Raw genomic sequence first — 26280 nt, forward strand, 5'->3', positions numbered from 1 at the left:
ATGGTGTGAACTCGTGTCGAATGGGGGACAATCTAGGAGCATCTGGTGTCACGGTGGATGTATGCCATGTAGTAGGTAAAATGGAAAGATATTCAGTGCTGAATAATATGGCTTATGGAGACTCAGAAAGCTGAAGGTTGCAAGAAAACAACAAGGGGTTGCTGCATTGCTGGAGGAACTATAATGCCTTCATAATGGCTAAGCCCTTGTAGGAAGTGAAGATAATCAGGAAAAATCTGGAATTTTACCTCACCATCAAGGGAACTTGATTGCTGTGCATACATTTTTGAGATGCCATTTTCTGTTTTGCACATGATGCAGTAGATGGAGGATTTAATGGACTTCAGTCACTAAGGGACTGTTTAAGCTTTGTCCTCTGCCTGGAGGCAATATTGCAGAAGGGCAGTTACTTCAACAGCTGGTTCAGACAGTTGAGCTAAGCACTGAGCTAAGCCCCCTCCCCCAGAAAGATTCAGGTCCTGCCGTGCCAACCCTGCAGTCCCATGCTCCTGTCTGCAAGCCCCAAGAGTCAGCTGGGCTTTGCAGACAGTTAGGCTGCAGTCAGTTACATCGCGGTGAGGATGACACCCATAACAAACGAGCATGCTGACATACAGAGCCTGCCACTTTGCTAGCATGTCCTCTCTTTGGTGACATTTAAAGAAAAGCCTCTGGAGTTTGCTGAACTGCGTTTGTTTGCCTGTGCTTGCCTCCCTATGCCTCTCAGCCGCTTCCACGCGTTAGGGGTGCCCTCTCGTCTGCCGTTTCATCCTCAGCCAAGCTGGAGACCGCAGGCATAAAGCAGTACATTCCCTGTGACTCTTTGGCACCAATGTAGGATCTGCAGCAACTGGCTTTGTGAGAATGAGACCAGAGGGCATTCTGTCAGTATGGGTGAAAGCTGTCATGAAACCCAACGCTTACCTAACCAGAGCTTTGCACAGCTGCTGATGAGCTGGCCTGAGAACCAGTTTATTTTTTCCTGCTTGTTTCCACTTTGCCCTATGTGAGTTGTCAGGGAAAACACACATGTATGTTTGGGGTGCTGCTTTCAGTTTTTTGTCATGTACTCAAGAAGAAACATGAGGCTAAAGTCACCTGAGAGTTACTCTGCTTTCACAGATTATTTCACTTCTCATGCTTCTGGCCAGGACCCATTATTTCCTGGCTCTTTGAGGAACCTTCTATCAGCCAAAACCCTAAAATGAGGTTTCCTGATAAATCTTTAGTGCTGTTGAATCACACACCCTTAAAGGGAAATTGAAAACTGAAAAGCATGACCGGCTCGACTCTCATGTATGTGAAAGACAAGATTAGACAGGTTCCTTTAAAGTGTTCAAGAAAGGTAATTTTCTATTTTTTTTGAAGGTTGATCCACAGCTTTAACTCCGGATACCAACAAGTTTGATGTTCTGAATCACTAGATGGTTTTTGACTTTCTGCCTCTGCACAATTAGCCTAACTACAAAGTACATAGTCTAGAAAAACTAACTTCAGTTCATTGCTGGAAAAATGCCTTTGATAAGGTCACTGTTTCAGTGTTCTGGGGGGTTTTCCCAGTGAAACGCATTTATTTCATGATCTATGACCCTGTGGCCTTTTTTTATATATATATATATATATATATATGTGTGTGTGTGTGTGTGTGTTTACCTATCCTTATGGGGACACAATGTCCCCATAATGTGATAAATATCCGTTTTTTTTCCCTTATGGGGACCGGTTTTCTGGTCCCCATAAGGGAAAACTCTATTTTATAAAAATCGGTGACTGCTATGAAAAAACTAAAAATGCAAAAACTCTTGTATTTTGTTAGGTTACTTATGGTTATGGTTAGGACAGGGTAGCGGTTAAGGTTGTCATAGTTAGCGTTAGCTTTTTTCCCATTGAAATGAATGAGCGGTCCCCATAAGGATATGTTTACCCTACGTGTGTGTGTGTGTGTGTGTGTGTGTGTGTGTGTGTGTGTGTATTTGTGTATATATTATTTTATTCATTTATTTATTTTAGATTTGTATAGTCAGTGGAACCCCCATATCCGCTTGTTCGGTAACCACGTTTTCAGTTATCCAGGGTTTGCAGTGGCCTGAACATTTTACACTGAAAATATTCAATGGGAAATGGAAAATTCCCAAAAGAAATGGTTCGTAAGTTTTTAAATCCGCACTACTCGGAGTAGCCCTTCCATTCCGTCGCGCTTCATATGTGAATCATGTCTTTGTGTCACCCCACACATGCTGTTCCGCTTCCCTGCTAGCCACTTAGCCTCTGTCCATGTCAGTGTACTTGGTAGCCGCCTTATTGCTGTGCTGTTTAACTCTCTAAACATTCATTAATAATGTCCACCAAAATGCAACAGTGACGCTGGCAGTAATTCAAAGCCAGGATTCAAGAGCGAGAGATGCCCTCTTCACATAACTTTTATCACAGTATATTGTAATAATCATTTTATTTCATTAGTTATTGATGTTGATGTCTCGTTGTGTTATTTATAAATTAAAATTTCTCATAGGTATAACTTGTTTTTTGTGTACATATATATGTGGTCACTACTATCCATGGTTTTGGCTGAACATAAGTGTCATAGGTCTTGAAACGTGTGTGTGTGTGTGTATTAGTGTGTGTGTGAGAGAGAGAGAGATGTGGGATGTTGTGCAGATAAGCCATTACAGTAATTTTAGCCTTTTGCGTGGATTGCTGGCTTCCTTAACCATTAGCATCATACTGCCTGTCTACCACTGCTATATGGAATGCATATAACTTTAAACTAAATATTATGTTTAGCAGCTACTTCTATACAAAGCATTTCTGAGTTTCTGCTTACTAAGTAGATGAAGTTAGGCTAGCAGAGTTTGAACTTATGAACTTGAGTCAGAAGTTTAGTTTCTCAGCCATGACGCTGTGGTGTGCAGAGGGAGCCTCATCCTGTGGGATGTAGTCACAGCAGCTGTGATGCTGACATAGAGTAAGGTGGAGGGCCAGGTTCTCACAACCAGGCCCTGCTTCTATCCCAAAGTCTATCTTGAAGCTACCATACATCAACAAGCACTCCACTGCCCAGATTGGCATCCACTCACAAGATGAAAGAAAGTTTCACTGTTGGCTGAAACTGATCTGAAATTCATCACATGTTCTTGGATTTATATAACTTCCATGGTCTTCCCTTCAGCAGTAATGCAGTGCAATTTGTACTGAATAATTTAATCAGGACATTGACGGATTTACTGAATTCATTTAATTTGTCTAAGAAAGAGATGAGTGTTGAGGCAAATTATGGAGACTCACATAACTGGAACAAATACTCTGCATGTGAAGGCTGCATCCGCAAGAAAATGGACTCCTAAGCTTTACTTGAAATAGTTTAAGCCAAAAGCCAGTGGTGGCTTGTTTGTCCCCTTGCTGTAAGCCCTAGGGCCCCCAAGTTGACAGCAGGCAAGAATGGGATGGAAAACTCCATCCATTAGCATGCACATCTCTAGTTCTGTGAGCAGGTAGCATGCCAGAGCTCACCTCTGGGAGCTGAATGACATCGACATGGAATTCTTCATTAATGTCAGCGTGCTAATTACTTTGGACGTGACTGCACGGCAGCTCAGGAGGCTTAACGAGCGTCTGGGTTGGTGAGAGGCGGGGCGCCCCAGGATAAACAAACACACATGCTGAAGCCATAGACTGAGAATGAGCTGCTCAGGCACATTCAAATCCAGCTCCATTTCTCTAAGAATGAACTTAGAAAGAAGAAAGTTTTTCTAGCATGTGCCAAACAGTCAGAAGGGGTCTTCATTAGAGAAAAAAACACTGCTGTCCAGTCCTTGTACTTCAGAAGACTGGTGCAAAGTTATTTTCTCTGATGATGCCCCCTTCCAACATCTGGAAAATCGACCGTCCGGAGGAGAAAAGGTGAACGCTACCATGAGTCCTGTGTGATGCCAACAGTCAAGCATCCTGAGACCGTCCATGTGTGACAGGGTTGTGTCTCATCCAAAGGAGTGGGCTCGCTCACAGCTCTGCCCAAAAACACTGCCATGAATAAAGAATGGTATTAAAACGTCCTTCAAGAGCAACTTCTCCCAACGATCCTGGTACAATTTGGTGGTGATCGGTGTCTTTCCCAGCGTGATGGAGTGCCATGTCACAAGGCAAAAGTGACAACGAAGTGGCTCAGAGATCATGACTTGAAAATTTGGATCAGTGACCAGGAAACTCCCCAGATCTTAATCCCAATGAGAAGCTCTGGTCAATCCTCAAAAAGCAGGTGGACAAGCAGAAGCCCACAAATTGTGATCAACACCGAGTTCTAACAAGACAAGAACGGATCACGATCAGTCAAATTTGGCTCAGAGGCTGATATCCAGCATGCCAGAATGAATTGCAGAAGGTATAAAGAAGGGTCAACACACTAAATATTGACTCTTTGCATAAATTTGATGTATTTGCCAATAAAAGCCTTTAAAACTTATAAATTGTTTATAATTGTTCTATAATGTGTCATAGAAACTCATTTTAAAAGTGCTGAAGTTTTTGAAACGCAAAATTTGTGTCACTGACAAAACTTTTGGCCGTACCTGTACAATTGAGAAGACTGGGACACTGTCACCAGAGCATTTGGAGGTTAAGGCCGTTGTTCAACCGCTCCACAGTGAAATCACTCTGCAGACCCTGGGATTTGAACTGCCAACCTTCTAATCACAGACACAGCTTCCTAAGCCACTGTATACAGGTATCCCCCACTTTATCAGAGTAAAGCATTCCTATGAAACCTTTTGTGAACTGGAATGACGTAAAACAGAAGCAATTACCATTAGTTTATATGGGACATTTCTTTGACTGCTCCCAGACCCAAAGAATTTCCTACCAAATAATACCAAATAATGCAAAAAAACATAAAAAAAACATATAGTAGTAGTAAAAGCAGGGATGATATGATAAATATACCGCCTATATAAAATAGAAATAGTATATCAATGTAGTTTCATTTACCACAATCAATACAGGTATGTGTCACTTAACAGGGATACGTTCTGAGAAATGCCTCGTTAGGTGATTTTGCCATAGTGAGAAGGTCAAACACTACTTACACAAACCTAGATGGTATAGCCTACTACACAACTAGGCTATATGGTGTAGCCTACTACACAGCTAGGCTATATGGTATAGCCTACTACACAGCTAGGCTATATGGTGTAGCCTACTACACAGCTAGGCTATATGGTGTAGCCTACTACACAGCTAGGCTATATGGTATAGCCTACTACACAGCTAGGCTATATGGTGTAGCCTACTACACAGCTAGGCTAGATGGTATAGCCTACTACACAGCTAGGCTAGATGGTATAGCCTACTACACAGCTAGGCTATATGGTGTAGCCTACTACACAGCTAGGCTATATGGTGTAGCCTACTACACAGCTAGGCTATATGGTATAGCCTACTACACAGCTAGGCTATATGGTGTAGCCTAAATGAAAAAAGCACAGTATAATAAATACCTAAACCAGTAAGTTATCATGTAATTTGTATTGTACACAATTGTATGTACTATACTTTTATATGACTGGCAGTGCAGATGATTTATTTACACTAGCATCACCAAAAACATGAGTAATGCGTTGCACTGTGATGGCTACGATGCACTAGGCAATAGGAATTTTCACTGCCGTCATATTTGCAGTCCTAAACGCTGTTTTTGATTTTCTCACTTTTTTTTTTTTTTTTTTGTATAAATGGAAATCCTCTTTGGGTTTCTTTCGGTTAGCAAAAACAAGTGCATAGGTCTTTTGCAAATGTGGCATAAAGTGAATATTTGTAAAGCAGGGAATACTTGTAGTTTATATATATGTATATATATGTATATGTGTGTGTATATATATATATGTACAGTATATGTGTATATATATATGTATGTATTGTAGGAATTAATAGCTCAAATAAATTTTAATATTCTCCACCAATATGTTTGAATTAATTAAAGTTTAATTAATTATTATTTAATGCTGATTATTAATCAATTGTTATGCCGAATGGTCGGCTCCTCCAAACTCAATTGCGGTATCCCTGTGAGTCTGTGAATGTGAGACTTAAATGGGATTCACTAATTACCAGTATCGCTTATTAACCTGGGTTAGAAGGCTCGTCCAGCGAGCTGCATCACCAGGTAATGTACACGATTGGTAGGCAAGCTCCCCTCACGGCCAATGAGAGAGAGTCTCGCGATGTTTCAGGCGAGTTTGAGGTTCAGAGCGTGTAGCAAGATCGCACAATGGCAGGAACTTATTATGAGACACACAATGACGGAGGCTAAAGTTGTGTAAAAGACATGCATTTATTCCTAGCTAACACTACAACTGACATAAGACAGACATTACACCTAACACAAACAACAAACACGAAATAACGGAATAAAACAAACAATGTAATTATGAAAATGCAATGACCGGATTTAAATGAGTAACCTGAAATGGGAAATACTGTTCTGCAAAGCAAGCACAGTTTGTGGAAACACGACCCTAAAGTCTTATAGCAGGTTAACAGAACAGCTTAAGTTGTTAGAATGAAAGGAAGTTGGTTTACTTGGTTGAAGAGTGGGGGGGGGGGGGTCTTGGCAGTTGATGGCAGAGCTGCTGAGCTGATGGCACTCAGGAAGGCGCGGCGTTTGGAGCAGTGGAATGGAGTCCCTTTAGATTCTCTCTCCTGGTGAAGCTTTGTCTTGGGTGCTGTTCTCTGTTCAGTTGGGCCTTCACCGGAGGGCTTCTTGTGGGTTTCTCTTCTCCCGGGCTGATGTTCTCCTTCGGGCGGATGGTTTTCTCTGCGCCGGCTGGCGGTTGTTCTGCTCTGCTGCTGGTTGTTCTCTGCTCCCCTTTGTTCTGAGGTGCTAGATTTTTATGGTCTAAAGTTCATGAATAGGGATGACCAGGAATTCGACTCCTGGCCCAATGGCTGGCCATCCATTTGGCGGGCTTTCGGAAGGGGGTCTGTTTCAGTCCTTTTGGGATTTATGGCCCGCCAGATTCTACCTTTACTGATGATTTTCATTAAGCTGTTATAACTTTTGATACATCCACTTTTATGGTAATCACTGACCAGATTTGGAATCAGGGGTGATTAACAATCAGTTTGATACCAAATATGCCATACCAGCTTCACAGGTACATACCTCATACCATCTGCATTAATTGATTAAACAATTAATTATTGTATCTATGTGACCGATTCACATCAGTATAGGATACAGGTGTTTTGGGTTGCACCTCAACAGATGTTACACTTTGTGCGGATATTACATCAAATATTCATATTACAAACAGCACATCTTATCCATAGATAGGCGTGGCCGTTAGTTTGTGGTAATATCAATATAAGTTGCACATCTGGAAAGAACATAATTTGTTTGGTGTGGCTTATGCCAATTCATCTTCTCCAGAATGGATAAAATACACCTTAATTCAGTTCTTTTAACATAGCATGGTAGAAACAAAGAAACTTGGTGAGGTCCACCAAGATCAGATAAGGACCACAAAGGAATGTTGGAAGAGAAGGGGGGGTTTTAACACAGAAGACTCTCTAATAGTTAGGACACGTACAAACATAACGTATCTGTATATTGAGACTAGTAGTCGTGAGTAAATCAATATACAGGGTATACAAAAGCCAAACTTAAATGAAACTTCCTTTAGGGTGTTTGTCTGTTGGGTGAGTGAAATGTAAGGCAGAGTGTATGTGGAGGGGGTTGGGTGCCAAGTCGAGGGACCCCTGTCCGGGAAGTCCACTCTGCTTGTCTGTAGGTCCCTAAATCTTTGGGCAATAAAAGTTGGAGTGCTAGCCTCCCTGGTTATCTGTGTGTGTGTGTTTGTGTGTGTTTGTGTGTGTAACCCCCCCTTTGGTGCCTCTCGTACCAGGCTCGGCCTTGTCTCAGGCCACCTGGAATTTAAGCCCTGTGATATGTGCATGTGTGATCCTACATATCCCCCCTTTCGGCTGATGATGGCATTGCCATCATTCAGGCGACGGAAGTTGAAACAGGATCACCACCATGCAACGAGGCATTGTTGACATCCCATTGTTTGGCACTCTGGGTGGCACAGTGACAGGATGGACAGGGAGGAGGCGCAGGGGCTGGCGCCTGGCTTCTGGGACCGCGAGGAGTGGTGAATCTTATGTCGAACAGGTTGCCAACGGCTGCTGCAGCTCCCAGCAGGGTGCTCAGGAGCCTCTTGGGCCGTCGATTGGACTCAGCTTGGGTCACGGTCGTTGGGTTACTGCTCCAACCTGTGGGTAGTGTCAGCGGTCCATCTGACACCTGTCCCACTAGTTTGGGGTCTCTCGTGCAGGTAATGGGCTCGGTTGACATCGTCAGACGAATACTCTTTCTGTGTGGGTACAACAGTTGGTAGTCACGAGACCGGGCTGTCCCCGGAAGATGGTGCCAGGTGGAGGCCCAGGGAACGCCGTGTCAGACTGGAGCCTCAGCCTCCTAGGCAGAGTAATGCTAATAGCGGGGGCAGCATCATCCTAGTAATAGGGGGTAGAAAATAAAGACCAAATTAGGATTGAGGGGGTGAGTCGAGACTCTGAATGTTTTGCACACCGGTGCAAAAGGAAACAGGAGAAAGAAATAGTGGGCAACAATTCTCGGCCAGAGAACAATTGCAAAGAAACAAACGGGACAAAGAAAATTGCAAAACCGGATCCTCTTCAGTAATTTCCCGGGCACGCGTGAGCCACCCCAGGTCCTTACCAAAAACAACAACCAAAATAAAATGAAAAGCTATCAAAAGAAAGAAACAGATAAGTACGGCAAAAACTGAAAAGGTCACCCAGATATCAGTAGTCAGGCCCACCACCTTAATCTACCCTATCTGTGACCATCTTTCCTCCCCTTTCTCTTTGGTCTTTCTCCTTGGGAGTTTGGGGAGATTTCAGACTGAAAAGATGTCTTTCTTTTGGTTGGAATGTGGTTTATTCCAAGCTTCTGGCTTGTCTTGAGAAGACTGGTTGGTGGGTGTTTCAGGCTTTCTCTGGGCTTGGTGTTTCTTCATTTGATTCCGATGAACCCACTTGAGGCATGTTTCGTGGGTGCCTTTGTTGGTTCGGATTCAGTAAGCCACAGGTGACAGTTTGTCCACGATCTCATGTGGTCCCGACCAGCGTGGTAGAAGCTTCCTGGAAAGTCTTTGTGCTGAGTTTGGTTGCACAAACCTATAGTACCAGATTTTGTCTCCCACTTGGACTTCATCTTGTGAGGTTTTCTGGTCATAGTAGGTTTTCCTGCCCTCTGCGGTTCTTTGCAGGTTTTGTTGGGCGAATGCAAAGGAAGCTCTCAAATGCTGGTGCAGGCTGTCCAGATATTGTTGTGTGGTGTAGGCTGTGATGAGATTGTTGTCACCAGGTTGGTAGAGTAGGTGGAGAGGGAGTGTCATTTGTCGTCCTGTCGTCAGTTCGAAGGGGGACACTCCTGTGGACTTGTGGGGTGTGGCTCTGATTGCCATGAGCACCAGAGGCAATTTCACATCCCAATCTTTCTGATTGGATGCCACATATTTCTTGAGCATACCGACGACGGTTCGGTTGGTCCGTTCTACTTGGCCGGATGCCATAGGATGGTGGCTGATGTGGAACTGGGCTTTGATCCCCAACAGTTTCCAAATGTCCTGCATCACTTCGGCTGTGAAGTGGGTGCCTCGGTCTGAGTTGACTTTCAGTGGGAGGCCAAACCTGGAGAACACATGGTTCGTGAGCAGATATGCCGTTGTCTGGGCTGTGTCGTTGGGTGCCGGGAGGCATTCTACCCACTTAGTGAACTGACAGGTGACTGTGAGGAAGTATTTGTTTCCGCGAGCTGATCTCGTCAGGGGTCCTACCCAGTCAATCTGTAGATCTGACCATGGGAAATTGATACCTCGTCGCTGCAGAGGTGCCTTGTAGGTTGTTTTGGCATTGCGGTGTCCTGCACAGGGTGCGTCGTGGGCGTACAGTAGCATGACCCCCCTTTGTGCCTGAGGGACCACGAGCCGTGGTGAAGTGTGGGCATCAGGGACATCAAGACGTACGCCCTCGGCAAGATGAAGAAAGGGTAAAGCCATGATCAGGTGATGGATGTCAGGAAGGGATGCCTGATCAGTTGTGGAGATCGAGTTAGCAGAGAGGTCGCGGAGGTGATCACAGACCTTGCCGAGCACAGCATCAGTGGGCTGGAGGGAGACGATGTCAGAGTTGGAGACCTGAAGGGAAAGTTCCAGAAGTGAGGCCTCTGGCATCGAGGTAGGTGCTCGGCTGTGGCTGCAGGTGACGACCTGGACAGCATGGGTGGGTGGGAGGGGACAGTCACCATGCAGTGCTCCTGCTTTAGCGAGTGCATCCGTGTGGTCATCGTATGTATTGTCCAGTCCTGGGAGTCTGGAATGACAGCTGACCTTCTTCCAATAAATCTGCGTGTTTCGTGCGGTAATCAGAGCATCGCACGTGTGCAGGAGGTCTTGGTGTTTGACTGGCTTGTTCCTTGATGTCTTGAAGCCATTCCGTGTCCAGTGAGGGAGATGGCACATGAAGTTGAGACGTGCATAGCTGAAGTCTTTGCAGATCAGCAGGTCCTTTACTTCACGTTCGGAGGCCATGTCCAGGGTGATTAAGATTGCTGCCAGCTCTGCGTACTGTGACGTGTGAGGACCAAGCTTGAGCTGTTGTGGTGGGACAGGGTCGTCATTGAGCCACAGAATGCCAGCTCCAGCTTTCAGGGTCCCCTGATGTTTGAATGAGCACCCATCTACATAAATGGTGATCATGTCTTGACAGACATTTTCCTCAAAGCAGTGGTGTTGCGACAGTTCCATTGGTGTGGGCGTGTCCACAATGTTGGGTGCTGCTGGTCCCTCCTGAGAATAGCTGTGGCAGCTGGGTGACTGTACTGCGTCAGGCTGGGCAGTTCTGGCATGAATTGTCAGGTGTTGGTCGTCAGCAAGCTCCACGTGACATACAGTCTCTTTTGTCACTGGTGACTCTTCTACCTCCATGGTCATGACCACATCTGTGACTTCCGTGCCTTGGAGCCACATGCATTTCCCGATCTTGGGGCAGAAGGATCCCTGGGTAGGGTCCAGCCTGCACAGGAAGGAGTCATGATGCTGGTATGGATCTCTTGTGTCAAGACACTGATCTCCAGCTGCGTTCTCTCCATGGTGTGGAGTGAGGTCTGAGGAGACAGCCAGGGTTTGACATTCCCATGTGGCTGTGTCAGGTGTCCACAGTGGCAGCGGTTCTCTAACTTGAGCCCAAATTTTCAGACGTTGGAAGTCTAACAATGGCTCGAACCGGTTCAGCAAATCTTTCCCAATGAGGAATGGAATGGACTCAAGTTGGGAAATGTATACAGGGTGCATTACATTCATGGGGCCGATGGACAAATCGAGGGGGATCATGTGATCCATCCTGGTGCCCACTGGTGAATATGCCTGCACGTCCAAAGAGCATTTCCTTGGCTGGAGGGTTTTGTTCTTCTGGGCGGCTAGGTGCTGCACCTGGTAGAAGAGACTGGCTGACATGAGGGTGATGTCTGCTGCAGTGTCGATGAGGGCCTCGAGGGTGAGAACATCTTCCAGGGTGATTGAGAGGTAGAATTTCTTGGCTACCCCCCTTTCCATCAGGTCACCCAGAAGCTGTGGCACAGGGGCCTGGCCAGGAAATGGTGAGGCGTCGCCACAGTCAGATTGGTGCTCTGAGTCAAGGCACACAACCAGGACAGTGCTGCCGGGCACCGGCGGGGGCTCATCCCCTTGATCAAGCTCTGTGTTGGTGACGGCAACATCAGGTGCTCTTACTGGGCATGAGTCAGTAGCACTTTCTAATTGAGGTAGGACTTCTTCAGTTGTTCCAATATCTCTGGTAGGGAAGGCCGATGACTGTTGAGTGTCATTTGGGGCTGACCTCTGAGGGAGTTTGTAGGCATTGTCTGGTGTGGGTTCAGGTGAGGGTTGTGGGGTCCTGCGTGATTTGTGCTTCCGTCCTAGTCATTTTGGATCTTTCGTCCGAAAGTCTTCTTGACTCTTGAGGGGATGCTGAGTAAAGAAATCACGCAGCAGCTGTAGTAGATTAGACTCTTCTTCTTCCTTGGTTCGTCCAGGCCTCGAGTCTGGATCGTAACCTCTCCTTCTGTCTTGCCAGTTCCGTGGTGGATTCCGTCGGGAACTTGGGGGAGAGCTTGGCTTAGGAAACTGGTTTCCCTGTCGGTCTCTCCACTTGTTCCATGGCTCCATTGGTCTTAGCTTACCCTTGTTAAGATAGCGCCGTGTCTCCCACCAGTCTGGCTGAGTCTTTGACTGCTGTGGGGGCGCACCAGGGTAACGCTCACTGTGGCTTGCTGCTCTCCAACCTCGGTCATGGATTGGTGTTTGATGAGGAGGGTGGCCACCTTCCAACGCTAGGTTGGGATCTGTAGTGCTAAGGTTCAGCACTGCCGGAGCCTTGGTTGCCTTCTCAGCTGCTGTTCTTTGTTTGTGGTACGCCTTGATCGCCAGGTCTCGCAGTTGTTGACTTGTCATGGTGCGGGGACAAGCCATGAGCCCCAGGTAGTGGTTAATGGTTGGGTGGAGGTTCCGAAGGAAGAGAGCCTTGAAGTTTGCATCTTCTTCCATGTCTGGCTCATTTCTGGACCCAAAATATGCCCGACGAAGGCGATTGTAGTAGGCTTGGGGAGCTTCTTGTCTGCTCTGTTTAACATCGAAGGCGACGGCGATACCTTGTTCTGACTCAGGATCAGCGAACTCTCGAATCAGGGCTTTGTGTAGCAGCTTGGAGTCGGCCTTGATTCGACTGGGCTGTCGATCCAGGAAGCTGCGGACCTCCAGGCTAGATGTGATCCTGATGAGGTAGACTCTGTCCTCATTGGTCACATTGTCCAGTCTTTGGAGGTGGAAGTCAATGTCTTGGAGGTAGGCATGAATGTCGTGGCCTCCTCTGGGATTCGGGGTGAACGTGTTGATATTCCGAGCTACTTTATCAAGCTCCTTTGTGGTAACCCGGTGCTGGTGTAACGTTCGCTTTGGTAGGCCTGTTCCATCTGGGGTGTCTTCTCTGAGAGAGACCTTCTGGGTTCTTGGTTCCTCAAGGTCCGGTATTGGGCAAGGCGGTACCTTGTCCCAATGAGAGGTCCCTTGAGCGCGGTCTGAGTGCCTTGGGGGAGACAGCATTGTTGGAGAGGAAGTCGGTGCCATCACTGAATCGTAGGATGTTCCAAATTCTGACTTCACCTCATATGCTTGCTTCAGTCCCCGTCTCAGCTGGTCAATCTCTTCTGTGTTAGCCCAATGTTTCGTTCTGGCATCGGTGAGCTGTTCCTGGGAGCTGATCAGTTGGTGATTCATCTTGTGCAGACATCTCTGTGCCTCGTCCAGATGGTTTTCCAGGGCCTGGATCCGACCATCCTTTTTCTTGAGCTCCGTGTGGGCTCTGTCCAGCAGGGTGTCGGCCTGGTCCAGTCTGGCTTCAAGGTTTTCTCTGGTGGCTCTGGCTTGCTGTTTTTGCTGGTCAGCTTCAGCTCTGAGCTCTTCCAGGGCATGCTGTAGCTTTTTGCTGGTGCGAGGCATTTTACCTTCTTCTGTCTCCTCCTCCTCATGGGGTGGAGAGCTTCTCTTTTGGAGTTCTTGCTCCAGATTCCCAATGTGATGCTGGGCCTGGGCGGCAACTCTCTGTGCCTCTGCCAGTAGTCGTTGGGTGTTTTTCTCCTGCTGTTGGAGTGCTTGCACCCTTTGCTGGAGACGGGACGTTCCCTCTTCATTCATCTTCAGCCTGGCTAGTAGTTTGTGTGCGAGGGAGCCGAGTATTTTGGTTAGCTCTTTACTCCCGCATTTCTGAGTGGGTGGCATGTCCATAAGTTCAGCAATGTCGTCCTCAATTTGGTCAGCTTCTTTGGACCATGTGAGATTGACATGACCGGGCGGAAAGTTGGGAGTCACATCTTCAGACCAGATACCAAAATCTTTCCACTGGTCCAGTGGGCTTTCCATGTGGGTCATTGTGACTCGGTCAACAGGAGGGTGGCCGCAGAAATCTGTTACTCAGGTTGGGTGTTGCCTAGGTGGGTGGCTTGACACCTAAATCTGGGCGAACAAATTAAACCAACAAAATAAAATAAAGTAGAACTTGGGGCCTGTCAATGGGTAACTGGAAGGGTGTAGTGAACCACGGGAATAGTTACCCACGACAAAATAAACAAACAAAAATTGTTCCCTGGGAGAAGTTGTTGCAGGTTAGAACAGTGTGAGTTACTCTAGAGCCTGAGAGATGCCCTAGTGAGGGGGAAAGGATAAAGCCTTATCCTGGAAATTGCAGATCTGTGGCTATTGACAGTGTCAGAAGACCACAGGAGAAGTTGGGAACAAGAAATGAGGAATAACAGCTTCAAACCAATGGGAATGCATTCAAACGTAGCTTGCTGTTGCAGATCAGATTACCCCTGGGTTGGGCTCTGTTGTACAACTCCGCTTTGACCAGAAGGGGGACCACTAGCAGGTTCTGCTTTATTTGTCCCTATATGAGGTGTTGCGGTGTTAAGCTAGTCATGCAGTTAGAGAGGCTTGAACGCTGTCAGGTGTCCCTCCTGAGTAGGGCACGTCCCACAAGCTCAATCCCAGCCAAGCAGGCCCAAGTCCAGCTCCCACTCCCCCGATCCCCAGCACTGTCAACTTGGAAGGGGGGTGTTCTGTACGCACAACTGAAACAACCCAGGTGGGGCTCAGCTTATCGGGCGCACTTTTGGCCCTGACTCGAACAAGAGACGGCGCAACGGCACTCGGGTGTCACCCAACCGATTGAGAGTCCAAGCTAGGGCTGTTCTCCTGAACTTCGCCCTAGACGAGGTCCTGCTCAAACTTGTAATGACCTCCCGAGATACCTGCCAACCTTGCCCTTAATGAGTCAGCGGGTGCAGCCCAGCTGGCGCGCTTTTGGGCGTCCAATTGCTGAGAACTTCCCTTCGGTTCTGACAAACTGTACGATCGTAAGCAGTGACAGCAGAGCCACAGGCAAAGCTCAACCAACAGAGAGCGAATGGTAAGCACCCAGCACAGGAAAAGCTCAACTGATCACGTCCAAAACCTCAATGCCTCCCTGATGTGTAACTGGTTTACTGTTATTAATAATGGTTGAACTTCTATGCAAGTCTCCTTGTTGGGGGAGAGAGAGTGAATGAAAGCATAAATTGAAATAAAACCTAAAATAAATCAAAAAGGTAAAACAGAAATCAAACCAAATTAATTGTTTCTTATTGTTTAATTGTAAACATCAATTAGTTATGCAGCAATAACCTAATTAGATGTTAATGTGTTGTGATCTAATCGATTTGGTCTGTGAAGTTGATTCCTGCTTTCAGGCAAGAACCTGTGTGTCCAATTATGTGTGTTGGTATTACCGGTGTTGACCACTAGAGACCCAACTCAGATGTTGTTACACTACTATGGCTGACCACTAGAGGCGCAATTTCGAAATGGAGTGGTAGTCCAATGCCTGACCACTAGAGGCGCAATTTCGAAATGGAGTGGTAGTTCAATGCCTGACCACTAGAGGCGCAATTTCGAAATGGAGTGGTAGTCCAATGCCTGACCACTAGAGGCGCAATTTCGAAATGGAGTGGTAGTTCAATGCCTGACCACTAGAGGCGCAATTTCGAAATGGAGTGGTAGTTCAATGCCTGACCACTAGAGGCGCAATTTCGAAATGGAGTGGTAGTTCAATGCCTGACCACTAGAGGCTCAATGGGACGTTGCTCCCTTTGTGGGGGGGTCCCAGGTACGTGAGCCTAAGGGGTGGGGTCACTGGTGACCCAGGAGAAAAAAACAAATGGCGTCAGGCAGGCCTTCAGGGCTCTGACCTTTAAGTGGTTAGAGTGGCGTTCGCTGACTGCACTCGTAACCAAGACGGTTGCTAGGCGGTTGCCGACGCTAGATGAGTGACATACACTTTCAATGTATGCACACGCCGCTTGCGGCTAACTTCTGTGTCTTGCGCAGTTTAAAACCCCTTAAAACAATTGCTGAAGCGAGACAGCGCTCGCGTTACGGCGACAGATCTAAATAGCGAGTGCACTATATCTCGTCGCAAATGGTGCTTAACCACGGCGGGTCTCAAGCACTGCAGACTCCCAAATTCTAAATAACACACACACTTGGCTCACAGCGCAAAGTGTTGTTAAACTTGCTTTGTCTAAAGCAGGCACACACATACGAGAAAGATCCTGATAGGTAGCTAAGCTATCGGTCTTATCTCAGGGAGTACAAACGCAACAGAATTCAGGTTAGATCCTCTTAACAAGAATTGCTGTTCGCCAATAGAAAGAGAGATCTCTGCCAGGATTTATAGAAACGGAGAAACTCGTCCGAATCGTCCTGGAAACAACGCGCTATACCTGAGAATCTCGTCAGATATAGGGTTTAAATTTACTGCAGTTTAAAACGAATGAAACCTAAAATAAAATAACCGAAAATAAAACAAAAGAAAATAACTACTAATAATAGAAATAAAAATAATAAGCCCGTATAATCCCGCTTAAATGCCTTCGGACTGCCGTGAGTGCAATTAATCCTCAACTTTGGAACCCGTTCACAGTAGCGCTTATTCAACTGCACGTTCGGTCATAAAAAGTTTAAATTGTGTGCTCACAAAAAGTTTGAACCTTGTGCCCGCATTCTCCACCATTAATGTAGGAATTAATAGCTCAAATAAATTTTAATATTCTCCACCAATATGTTTGAATTAATTAAAGTTTAATTAATTATTATTTAATGCTGATTATTAATCAATTGTTATGCCGAATGGTCGGCTCCTCCAAACTCAATTGCGGTATCCCTGTGAGTCTGTGAATGTGAGACTTAAATGGGATTCACTAATTACCAGTATCGCTTATTAACCTGGGTTAGAAGGCTCGTCCAGCGAGCTGCATCACCAGGTAATGTACACGATTGGTAGGCAAGCTCCCCTCACGGCCAATGAGAGAGAGTCTCGCGATGTTTCAGGCGAGTTTGAGGTTCAGAGCGTGTAGCAAGATCGCACAATGGCAGGAACTTATTATGAGACACACAATGACGGAGGCTAAAGTTGTGTAAAAGACATGCATTTATTCCTAGCTAACACTACAACTGACATAAGACAGACATTACACCTAACACAAACAACAAACACGAAATAACGGAATAAAACAAACAATGTAATTATGAAAATGCAATGACCGGATTTAAATGAGTAACCTGAAATGGGAAATACTGTTCTGCAAAGCAAGCACAGTTTGTGGAAACACGACCCTAAAGTCTTATAGCAGGTTAACAGAACAGCTTAAGTTGTTAGAATGAAAGGAAGTTGGTTTACTTGGTTGAAGAGTGGGGGGGGGGGGGTCTTGGCAGTTGATGGCAGAGCTGCTGAGCTGATGGCACTCAGGAAGGCGCGGCGTTTGGAGCAGTGGAATGGAGTCCCTTTAGATTCTCTCTCCTGGTGAAGCTTTGTCTTGGGTGCTGTTCTCTGTTCAGTTGGGCCTTCACCGGAGGGCTTCTTGTGGGTTTCTCTTCTCCCGGGCTGATGTTCTCCTTCGGGCGGATGGTTTTCTCTGCGCCGGCTGGCGGTTGTTCTGCTCTGCTGCTGGTTGTTCTCTGCTCCCCTTTGTTCTGAGGTGCTAGATTTTTATGGTCTAAAGTTCATGAATAGGGATGACCAGGAATTCGACTCCTGGCCCAATGGCTGGCCATCCATTTGGCGGGCTTTCGGAAGGGGGTCTGTTTCAGTCCTTTTGGGATTTATGGCCCGCCAGATTCTACCTTTACTGATGATTTTCATTAAGCTGTTATAACTTTTGATACATCCACTTTTATGGTAATCACTGACCAGATTTGGAATCAGGGGTGATTAACAATCAGTTTGATACCAAATATGCCATACCAGCTTCACAGGTACATACCTCATACCATCTGCATTAATTGATTAAACAATTAATTATTGTATCTATGTGACCGATTCACATCAGTATAGGATACAGGTGTTTTGGGTTGCACCTCAACAGATGTTACACTTTGTGCGGATATTACATCAAATATTCATATTACAAACAGCACATCTTATCCATAGATAGGCGTGGCCGTTAGTTTGTGGTAATATCAATATAAGTTGCACATCTGGAAAGAACATAATTTGTTTGGTGTGGCTTATGCCAATTCATCTTCTCCAGAATGGATAAAATACACCTTAATTCAGTTCTTTTAACATAGCATGGTAGAAACAAAGAAACTTGGTGAGGTCCACCAAGATCAGATAAGGACCACAAAGGAATGTTGGAAGAGAAGGGGGGGTTTTAACACAGAAGACTCTCTAATAGTTAGGACACGTACAAACATAACGTATCTGTATATTGAGACTAGTAGTCGTGAGTAAATCAATATACAGGGTATACAAAAGCCAAACTTAAATGAAACTTCCTTTAGGGTGTTTGTCTGTTGGGTGAGTGAAATGTAAGGCAGAGTGTATGTGGAGGGGGTTGGGTGCCAAGTCGAGGGACCCCTGTCCGGGAAGTCCACTCTGCTTGTCTGTAGGTCCCTAAATCTTTGGGCAATAAAAGTTGGAGTGCTAGCCTCCCTGGTTATCTGTGTGTGTGTGTTTGTGTGTGTTTGTGTGTGTAACCCCCCCTTTGGTGCCTCTCGTACCAGGCTCGGCCTTGTCTCAGGCCACCTGGAATTTAAGCCCTGTGATATGTGCATGTGTGATCCTACAGTATGTATAATATAGTTGCATGTGAATATTTTTCAGTGTTTTGTGGTTCAGATTTTCACCTCATTTTATTGAAAATGTATGTTTTAGTCTTCAACTTTTTAACTGTACTTAATATTTATTTAATCAGAGACAATGAGCTTTGTTGATGTTCATCACCACTGGCATAAAACAAGAAAGGGTCGGCCACAGTTCATGGGTTTTTCCCTGCTTGGAAACTGGCAAAGCTTTTGTGCAAAGAGTTTTTGTCGTGGTTGGGGAGCAACTTGGAGGGGAAAAATGGGGTTGAAGGCAGCTTTGGGACAGGAGGTTAATAGTTTGGGCTGGGAATGTCATTGGAGGAAATGACTGAGTGTTTCTGCGGCACGCTCTGGCTGAGTCCGACTCAGCTTGGGTGATGCGCTCTTCTTTCATAACATAGGGATGAGAGGGGGACTGGGCCTGGGATCCATGCCAAACCACTGGTTCTCATAGCTGTTTTATATCTTAATATTTGCAGACTGTCTGCTGAGTTTAGCTGGGTCTACAGGATGGGGTAGCATGTGAGCAGGAGTGGATTGTGGCTGTTTAGTCTTTTTCTGACATTGGATTCTTGGAGGGGGAATCTGTGCTCTGTGTTGACCCAGGACTTTGCTGCCCCCTGTCTTTCAGTCTCTAGGTAGATAAAATTGATGAATTGCCAGGGGTGTTAAGGTACCTTCCTAGTGGTAGTGATGGCCTTTCTTTTCCACAGGGGCCCCCACAGGGCCATATCTACAGGAGGACATGAGTCACTGGCAACTACATGCCCACTACTACCCACCCCTCCTCCGCTCTGCCTCCGTGCGCAAGTTCATGGTAGGATATGAGATGTTGGCATTGGAGCAACGGGACCTTACCCCTGAGCAGGTGGGCTTCCAGTAAACACCACTTCACACACTCTGCCATCCTCCATGATATTTCCATAAACCCATTTTTATTGAGCTATGATTTCTTCCCCTCCGGAGTTGTGCTCCTGAGCCATTGAGAGAATTCTGATGGAAACCTCTGGTAGGCATGAAGTACTTCTGGAAGGCTGTTTGTCTTTCGTCTTTGTGTTCCAGTTGCATTCTTTTGTGGTCCCACAGCAGTGTCAGTATGATTCATTCAACCTAAGCCTTGTTCTTCTTTTAAAGAGAGCCCCCTGATGGTTCCTACTAGAGTTGCTTGAAGGAAAGGCTTCTGGTCAGGCCTACTTAAAGCCAGTGATTGACAGGAGTCCTGGGCATGTAGTCACATGGCTTCATACAATGAAATACCTCTGCTACGGCTTGGAGAGACCCTTGGCACTGATACTAATGGACTGGCAGCAATTAGGACCAGGAAAATGCAGGGTAGCTTGTAGCTGACACTAATAAGCATGTTAATGTTGCCATGACAATGCCATTAAAGTGAATTTTCTAAAAGAGAGTTAAAATAATATCGTTAATTTTATGTACTGTTTAAAGGAGTTTGTGGTGTTGCCTACATTATTTGAAGTTTTAAAAGTATTTGCATAAGAATGAGCTATTAAGTCACATGACCGACGTGTGAGTCATTTAGGGGCATTTAGTACGTAAGGGGCATTTAGTAATAGTAAATAGTAAATGACAAGCTACGACTCATTCTATGACTGGTCAAAGAGGCAACACAGTAATTATTGTTTTTGTTTGTTGCATAAATATTTCAGATATGTTTATTTTCTGTATAGAGATGTACATATGTGTGTGTATTATACTGAAAAACTTTATTTTGCGTCCATAGTTTTCACGGTGTTCTTTGCATGAAGAGGATACAATAAAACGGGAATTTGAACATCAGTATGAAGTGTTGACTCCCTTGTGACCAGCGTAGTTACATAGCTATTTATGTCTATTACAGAGCCCCCCCCCCCCCCCCCCCATTTCATCATGAACCTAGAAAGGCTAGAAGGTTTAGTATCATTACATGCAGTACTTTGCCTGAACAGTTTATCTTGCAGTACTTGCTCACTGGGTGCATGTTGCTGAAGGTCCCTTGTAACACCTGTTATCAGGCAGACTAATTATGTAGCCTGCAAGACATGATAGAATAACCCTTCTGTAGACAAATAGGTTAATTTGGGATGGGGGGGAACCATATTTTACTTGGGACTCCTTGACATTTTTTTCCCCCACATGTAAACCCATTTATGGTTTTAACATGGTGTAGTATTTATTGTGCAGGCCAAAGGTTGGTAGTTCACTGCACTTATGAGCTTGGCTCAGGCTTATTTTCATGTGCGATGTGGGATCGAAAGGAAGGGGGGTGTGGATTAAACAGCTCGGAACAGAGGTTGGCTATGTTTTGTGGCTCACGGCAACTCATATTTGCCTTGTAGACCAATTGTGGGCTCCATGTTTGGCGAAGCTCAGGCACTAAATTTTGTGTGGCTGCAAATAGCAGTTCTCTGAGGTCTATGAGAACCCCTGCTGGGGCAGGCATTCCTGCACCCAGGTGTGATGCAGGTTATACGTGCTGCATGTGGCTTTGAAGTTTTGCAGGAACTGCTAAGGAGTGCAATACAGCGGAACACGCGGAAAGCTGACCTTTAAGAAATGGCAACGTGATGTTGATTAAATTGACCTCAGACTGTAGGTCGCAGAACAACTTGTGATGTGCAGTATCCCTCCCATTTCAGCCTTTCTGTTTAATGACTCTGTATGATTACCCATAATGGAGGGGTGGTTGCTTCTGTCCATTAACCAAAGGCTAGTGTGCATTGAATTATTGTTTCTTGCACTGCACTGCAGAATTCAGAGGTCTTTGCTGCTGGTTTGAACATGTCTATAAGTTTGTGTTTATGTGCTCACTTGTCGTGTCGTTCCAGGCAGCAGAACGACTGAGGAACCTACCTGAGGTGCATTACAAGGACAAAGCCAAGGGAAGGACTGCAGAAGGACAGGGCGAGTGACCCTGATGTGACAACAGCTGTGCACTGGGTGGCACTCCTTTGGGCTTCACATGCAGTTGCAAATTGCTCAGGGGGAAAAAAAAAACATATGCACATAACATGTAATGATTCTTTGATTTATTTGGCAGGTGGTTGTGATGTTGACATGTATCGATCATTTCTATACTTTTGATTGTGAAGAATTGATGTTGGTACGGTAGATTAAGCCTTTTTGGATTGTGTGGAGGCCTGATGAAGGTGCAAGTATCTGACAGCAGGCTACAACGCCCTTCAGTGTTTAAGCAGTAATAGCTGGTGGCTGTCTTTTAGTCCCTATACACTATGTATCACATTCTCAAACAGCACCCCATAAGTGATCAGCTAAATTTAACTTGGATCTCTTAACAGTGGGATATTTTTTTTTTTTTTCCTAAGGAAGATTGAAGCCAACAGTCAATGTCTTTAAGATGTTTTCTCACCTATAATTTGCTTTGTTTAGTGTTCTCTTTTATGACTGTTGAAACTGGCATATTCAAGCTGCAAGAATTCTTGTAAGAAAATCCAACACCATTTACTTTCAGCCACTTCTAAATCACGCGTGTAATGTACTTGCGATAAATAAAGAGTGCAATCGGTAATGGGCTTAGAACTGCGAGTTCTGAGATGGCTGATTGAAACAGTTTTTAAATTGTTGATTACTTTGTGGTCTTCCTTTGTATGATTGTCACATTGTCTTCAAAGAAATATATGAACGAATATGTTGGATATTACTTTAAATATTTGTCATATTTCATTTAATTTAACATTTTTCATGTTTTTTTGGAAAAAGAAAATTGCATTATTACAAAATTATTTTCTAAATCTGCTAACATTTACTTTGCATTTTTAGTCCTAGTGTCTTCACCTTTGTCATTATAGCATTTGTAAACACTGCTGCGGGTTTCTTGAGCTTAATTGAAATAGATTTAATTGACTGCTTTGATGAGGGGTTTATACAGCATTAGATCTTTGTCATTGCTAATTAATAAGTAATTACTGATCTCTTTCATTTTTGAAGTAAACATACAGATGTTCCTGCCGCGTTAGGTTTCAGATTAATGTTTTAAAACACCTTTTGTTGAGGTGCCTTGGGACGAGCCGTTTAATGAGAGGGGACCTATCCTGCTGCTCAGTCGCATTGCTTAAAGTAGCAGCCATGGCTTTTCATTAGAACTGCTCCAACATTGTTGGCCATAAGCACGTAACCATGTGTTGTTGCAAGTCTGACAAATGGCTTGTGTTACCCAACCTAGTCTCACCTATTTGGGCTTGCAGAGCAATTTGAGAGGCCAGCATTGGCCTTGCATTTCAAATGTAAATGGGAATCCTGACCAACAGTCGTTCCTTTGCTGTGAAAACAAACAAACACGAAAGGCAGATCCGAAGCTCTCTAATACAGAAACAGTTTATGATGTGTAAATGGTTCCTTTGATGATAAATTGCATGTTGATAAGAAGCTTTAACACCAATCTTAGTGAGCATCCTTAGGTAATTCATCCAAAGTGACTTGTGCTTCTTGTTTGCTTTTTGTAATTAACCAAGAACTGTTTCTCAGAACAGCCGCCTAAACCTTAACCTCAAGTCTTGCATCATGTATCATTGTTAAACGTGTACAACCTTAATTAACCTGTTGTTTTTCTGTGGATTTTTCAACTGTTGACTTCAAGCTATGCCAGAACTGGGATTGATCCCAGTTTCACATTGCTCATCTCCCCCACATCCACATGTAGAACACTTGCTAACTAAATTAATTTTGTCATTCATATTGTCATTTTAGGGCATTAATCTGTACAACTGGATTATTTTGATATATTGCGGGCTCTCTATTGCATCTGAATTGTTGCCTGAGTTATTGAGGAAACTTCTCTTATCTGAAGTGCATAGGATCAAGAAAGATGTGGGACACAGTGTGTGGGGAGTGTTTGGCTGTGTGACCATGTGGTCAGAGGTTGCCATTGAAATGGATCTATAGGGGGTGCCACAGTTAGGTTGTGAGAATGTGGGAGCATTTCTCTTGCTGGCTTGGGTCCAATCCCAGGGCTCCAGACCCCTGGATCTTCTCCAGATGTAGTCGCTGCTCTCTGCTCTTTTGCTATCCTGTGAATTCAAGAAATACTGGCATGGCTCTGGCACATTAGGCATTGGTCCTTGTACACAATATCACTGACTAATGTCAGGAAAACACCGTAACTCTTGGAGCCTGCTGTCAGAATACAGGAATGCGTGGAATGCGTGGTAGAGCATATCTACCAGCTCACACAGGGATTGATTCCTCCTAATAGGAACATATAGATAAATGCATAAATAACACCTCACTTTTACTGTTACTTCAGTTGGTTTTCTGCACGGTAAGTGATTACAGAAGATAGTGCTCTTGCCATAATCTGATATGGCTTCTTTTGAAATTGTCAAAAGATAACTCTGGCTGATGAGTGACCTGTTTGGCATTCTGCTGACAGTCTTTAAAATATAAACGTGAAGCCTGGGGTGAAATTTTCAAACAAAACAAAGCAGAGCACTTGAGGGGTCTGGAGTGTTTTTTAAAGATACAAAGGTTTAGACCAGAGGGCTGACTGGGTGCATTGCATCTTTGTCCGTTTTCCATTTTCTCACGCAGACCATGCCCCCGTATTTTGACCGGGCCTGTGGTGGGGGCTGACAGGTTTAAAAACGCATTCACATGTTACAGACGCATCTGTCGGGCCATTGGTGGAATGTTGGCCATGGACCCAGATACACATTCCAAGAGGATTCCAGAGAGCCAGGAGAGGGAAGCAGAATGAGCGATGTGTTCGATCTGGAGGACCCCGGGTCACATCCTTAGGGGAGCCAAGCAAACATGTTCTATGCCAGACTGAAATCCTGGAAACACCAATCATCATTTCAGAAAATGATGGAGGTGGGGTGGAGCTTGGGGGTGTGAGAAGCTACAAGTTGTTTTGATTTCATATGATCATATTTGTCAGTAAATACCTTAACATTTTCACTGTATGATTAACATGATATATATTAGAAAACCCTGGATGGAACTGTTGCATGATTTGGTATCTGAAAACTTTCAATCTATCAATTTTATCTGCGGTTTCGAATTCCCAGCCTCACCTCCACCAGCTAACAGCCTACAAACTCTAAGGTAACTTGTGTAGCCTGTGCTTGCCAAGATGTGGTCCTGCATATGATTACTGTGCCAAAGTGCAGATCACTGGGGGGGGTCCTATTGGGCCTTCTGGGTTTTAGAGCAGTGTGATGTGGACCCTCATGGACTGAGCATGCCCTGGTGACTTGGCGATCGGCACTGAGAAATGCTGGCCTACATGTGTATGCATCTGTGAGTGACATTAAGGACATTACTGACGTGCTGTGATGGATGGCAGTTGACAGAGTCCCCTTCCTCTTAGGGAGTCACGGGGGTCAGATTGCTGGTCAGTGTTTAGTTCTGTAGGTCATTGAATTATACATAAATGATCAGTCTTACACATTTCTGTATTGGCTTTGTATTACAGTACAATGGTAAAATGATGAGGGTTTTTGTTTGTCATCATGGGTCTTAATTTAGTGATAGATTTGTTAAAATCAATAGCTTCACAATGATCATTTCTCTAATTAAACTCAATAGCTTAAGCAATGATCATCTTTTTAATTTGTGGTTAATATCACAATCAGTTTAGCATATTGAATATTGCTCGCTGTAGGCTGTGATTTATGACAATGTGAAATCCAAACTAGCTTTTCTGTGAAGAATGTGTGTGAAAGTAATTGCTCATGCAGAATTCCTGCATCATTATTTTCTGTTCCTGATACCATCTGTTTGTGGTGCCTCTACCTTACTTCTTATTCAGATCAGTTCAGTTTAATTAACATTTTTACGAAGTACCGAGTTTATGGGAGGCTGGGTAGCTGTTTCCATTTTTATTTATTGGAAACTCCCTCTGTCAGGTGCCAGGAGAAAATTTGAAAATTATGTACAAAAAAATTCTTGTGGACTTACTGTGCTCGCGGCAATAAACAGTGAGTATGGCAATGAAAGTGGGTTATATGTGTCTCTGCGGAGTCATCCACACTGACTCGCAAAACAGAAAACCTGTGGAATCTCTATCATTTTAATCTAAGAGTCTTTCTGTTCTCTTAAATTATTATTGCTGCAGTAATGATCCACTTTATTTTGGTTTCTCTTAGGGTCAAAGGCAGGGTTTTCTCCATAACCGTGTCTTTGGATAGATCTGTTGCTTCCACGCTGGCTTACTCACATTTTGGGAATCTCCTCATATGGTTTCAGACCTGTGGTACCCCTGAGGTACCCCTCTGCAGTGATTACAGGAAGCTGGGGTGGATTTGAGAGAGAGGTATATCTTTATGAAAACAGATGGTAGATTTTGGTAATAATCAGTTTGCGATTTTTGCCTGTGTGCTCGAGCAATCTCCTGCTCCCAGCATGGGTCCTGGTCACACCTCTTTCCTAACGCAGGCAGACGGCAGGGAGGAGGCGGCTGTATTCCTGTAGCGTACTTTAAACGGTCCCCAAACTCCCCAGGCTTCGGCTCTCTGTTCGGTCTTCATGGTAGATGGCATCTGAGAGTGCCCCGCCTCTTTCCACACCATAT

The 26280-nt window shown here is 44.9% G+C and overlaps 1 protein-coding gene across 3 annotated transcripts in view; it reads left to right on the forward strand.

Annotated features, from left to right (window-relative positions):
* galt (galactose-1-phosphate uridylyltransferase) overlaps nucleotides 1–23305 on the forward strand; it is an 84603-nt gene extending 61298 nt beyond the window's left edge. For all 3 annotated transcript variants that reach the window (XM_023808618.2, XM_023808620.2, XM_023808621.2), the window contains 2 exons: nucleotides 19466–19620; nucleotides 21578–23305. In XM_023808618.2, the coding sequence (XP_023664386.1) occupies nucleotides 19466–19620; nucleotides 21578–21661 (239 nt within the window). In that variant the 3' untranslated portion in view covers nucleotides 21662–23305. The remainder of the gene's footprint in view (nucleotides 1–19465; nucleotides 19621–21577) is intronic.
* The last annotated feature ends 2975 nt before the right edge of the window (nucleotides 23306–26280 follow it).

Source organism: Paramormyrops kingsleyae, chromosome 7 (assembly GCF_048594095.1).
Source record: "Paramormyrops kingsleyae isolate MSU_618 chromosome 7, PKINGS_0.4, whole genome shotgun sequence".
Classification (NCBI taxonomy): domain Eukaryota; kingdom Metazoa; phylum Chordata; class Actinopteri; order Osteoglossiformes; family Mormyridae; genus Paramormyrops; species Paramormyrops kingsleyae.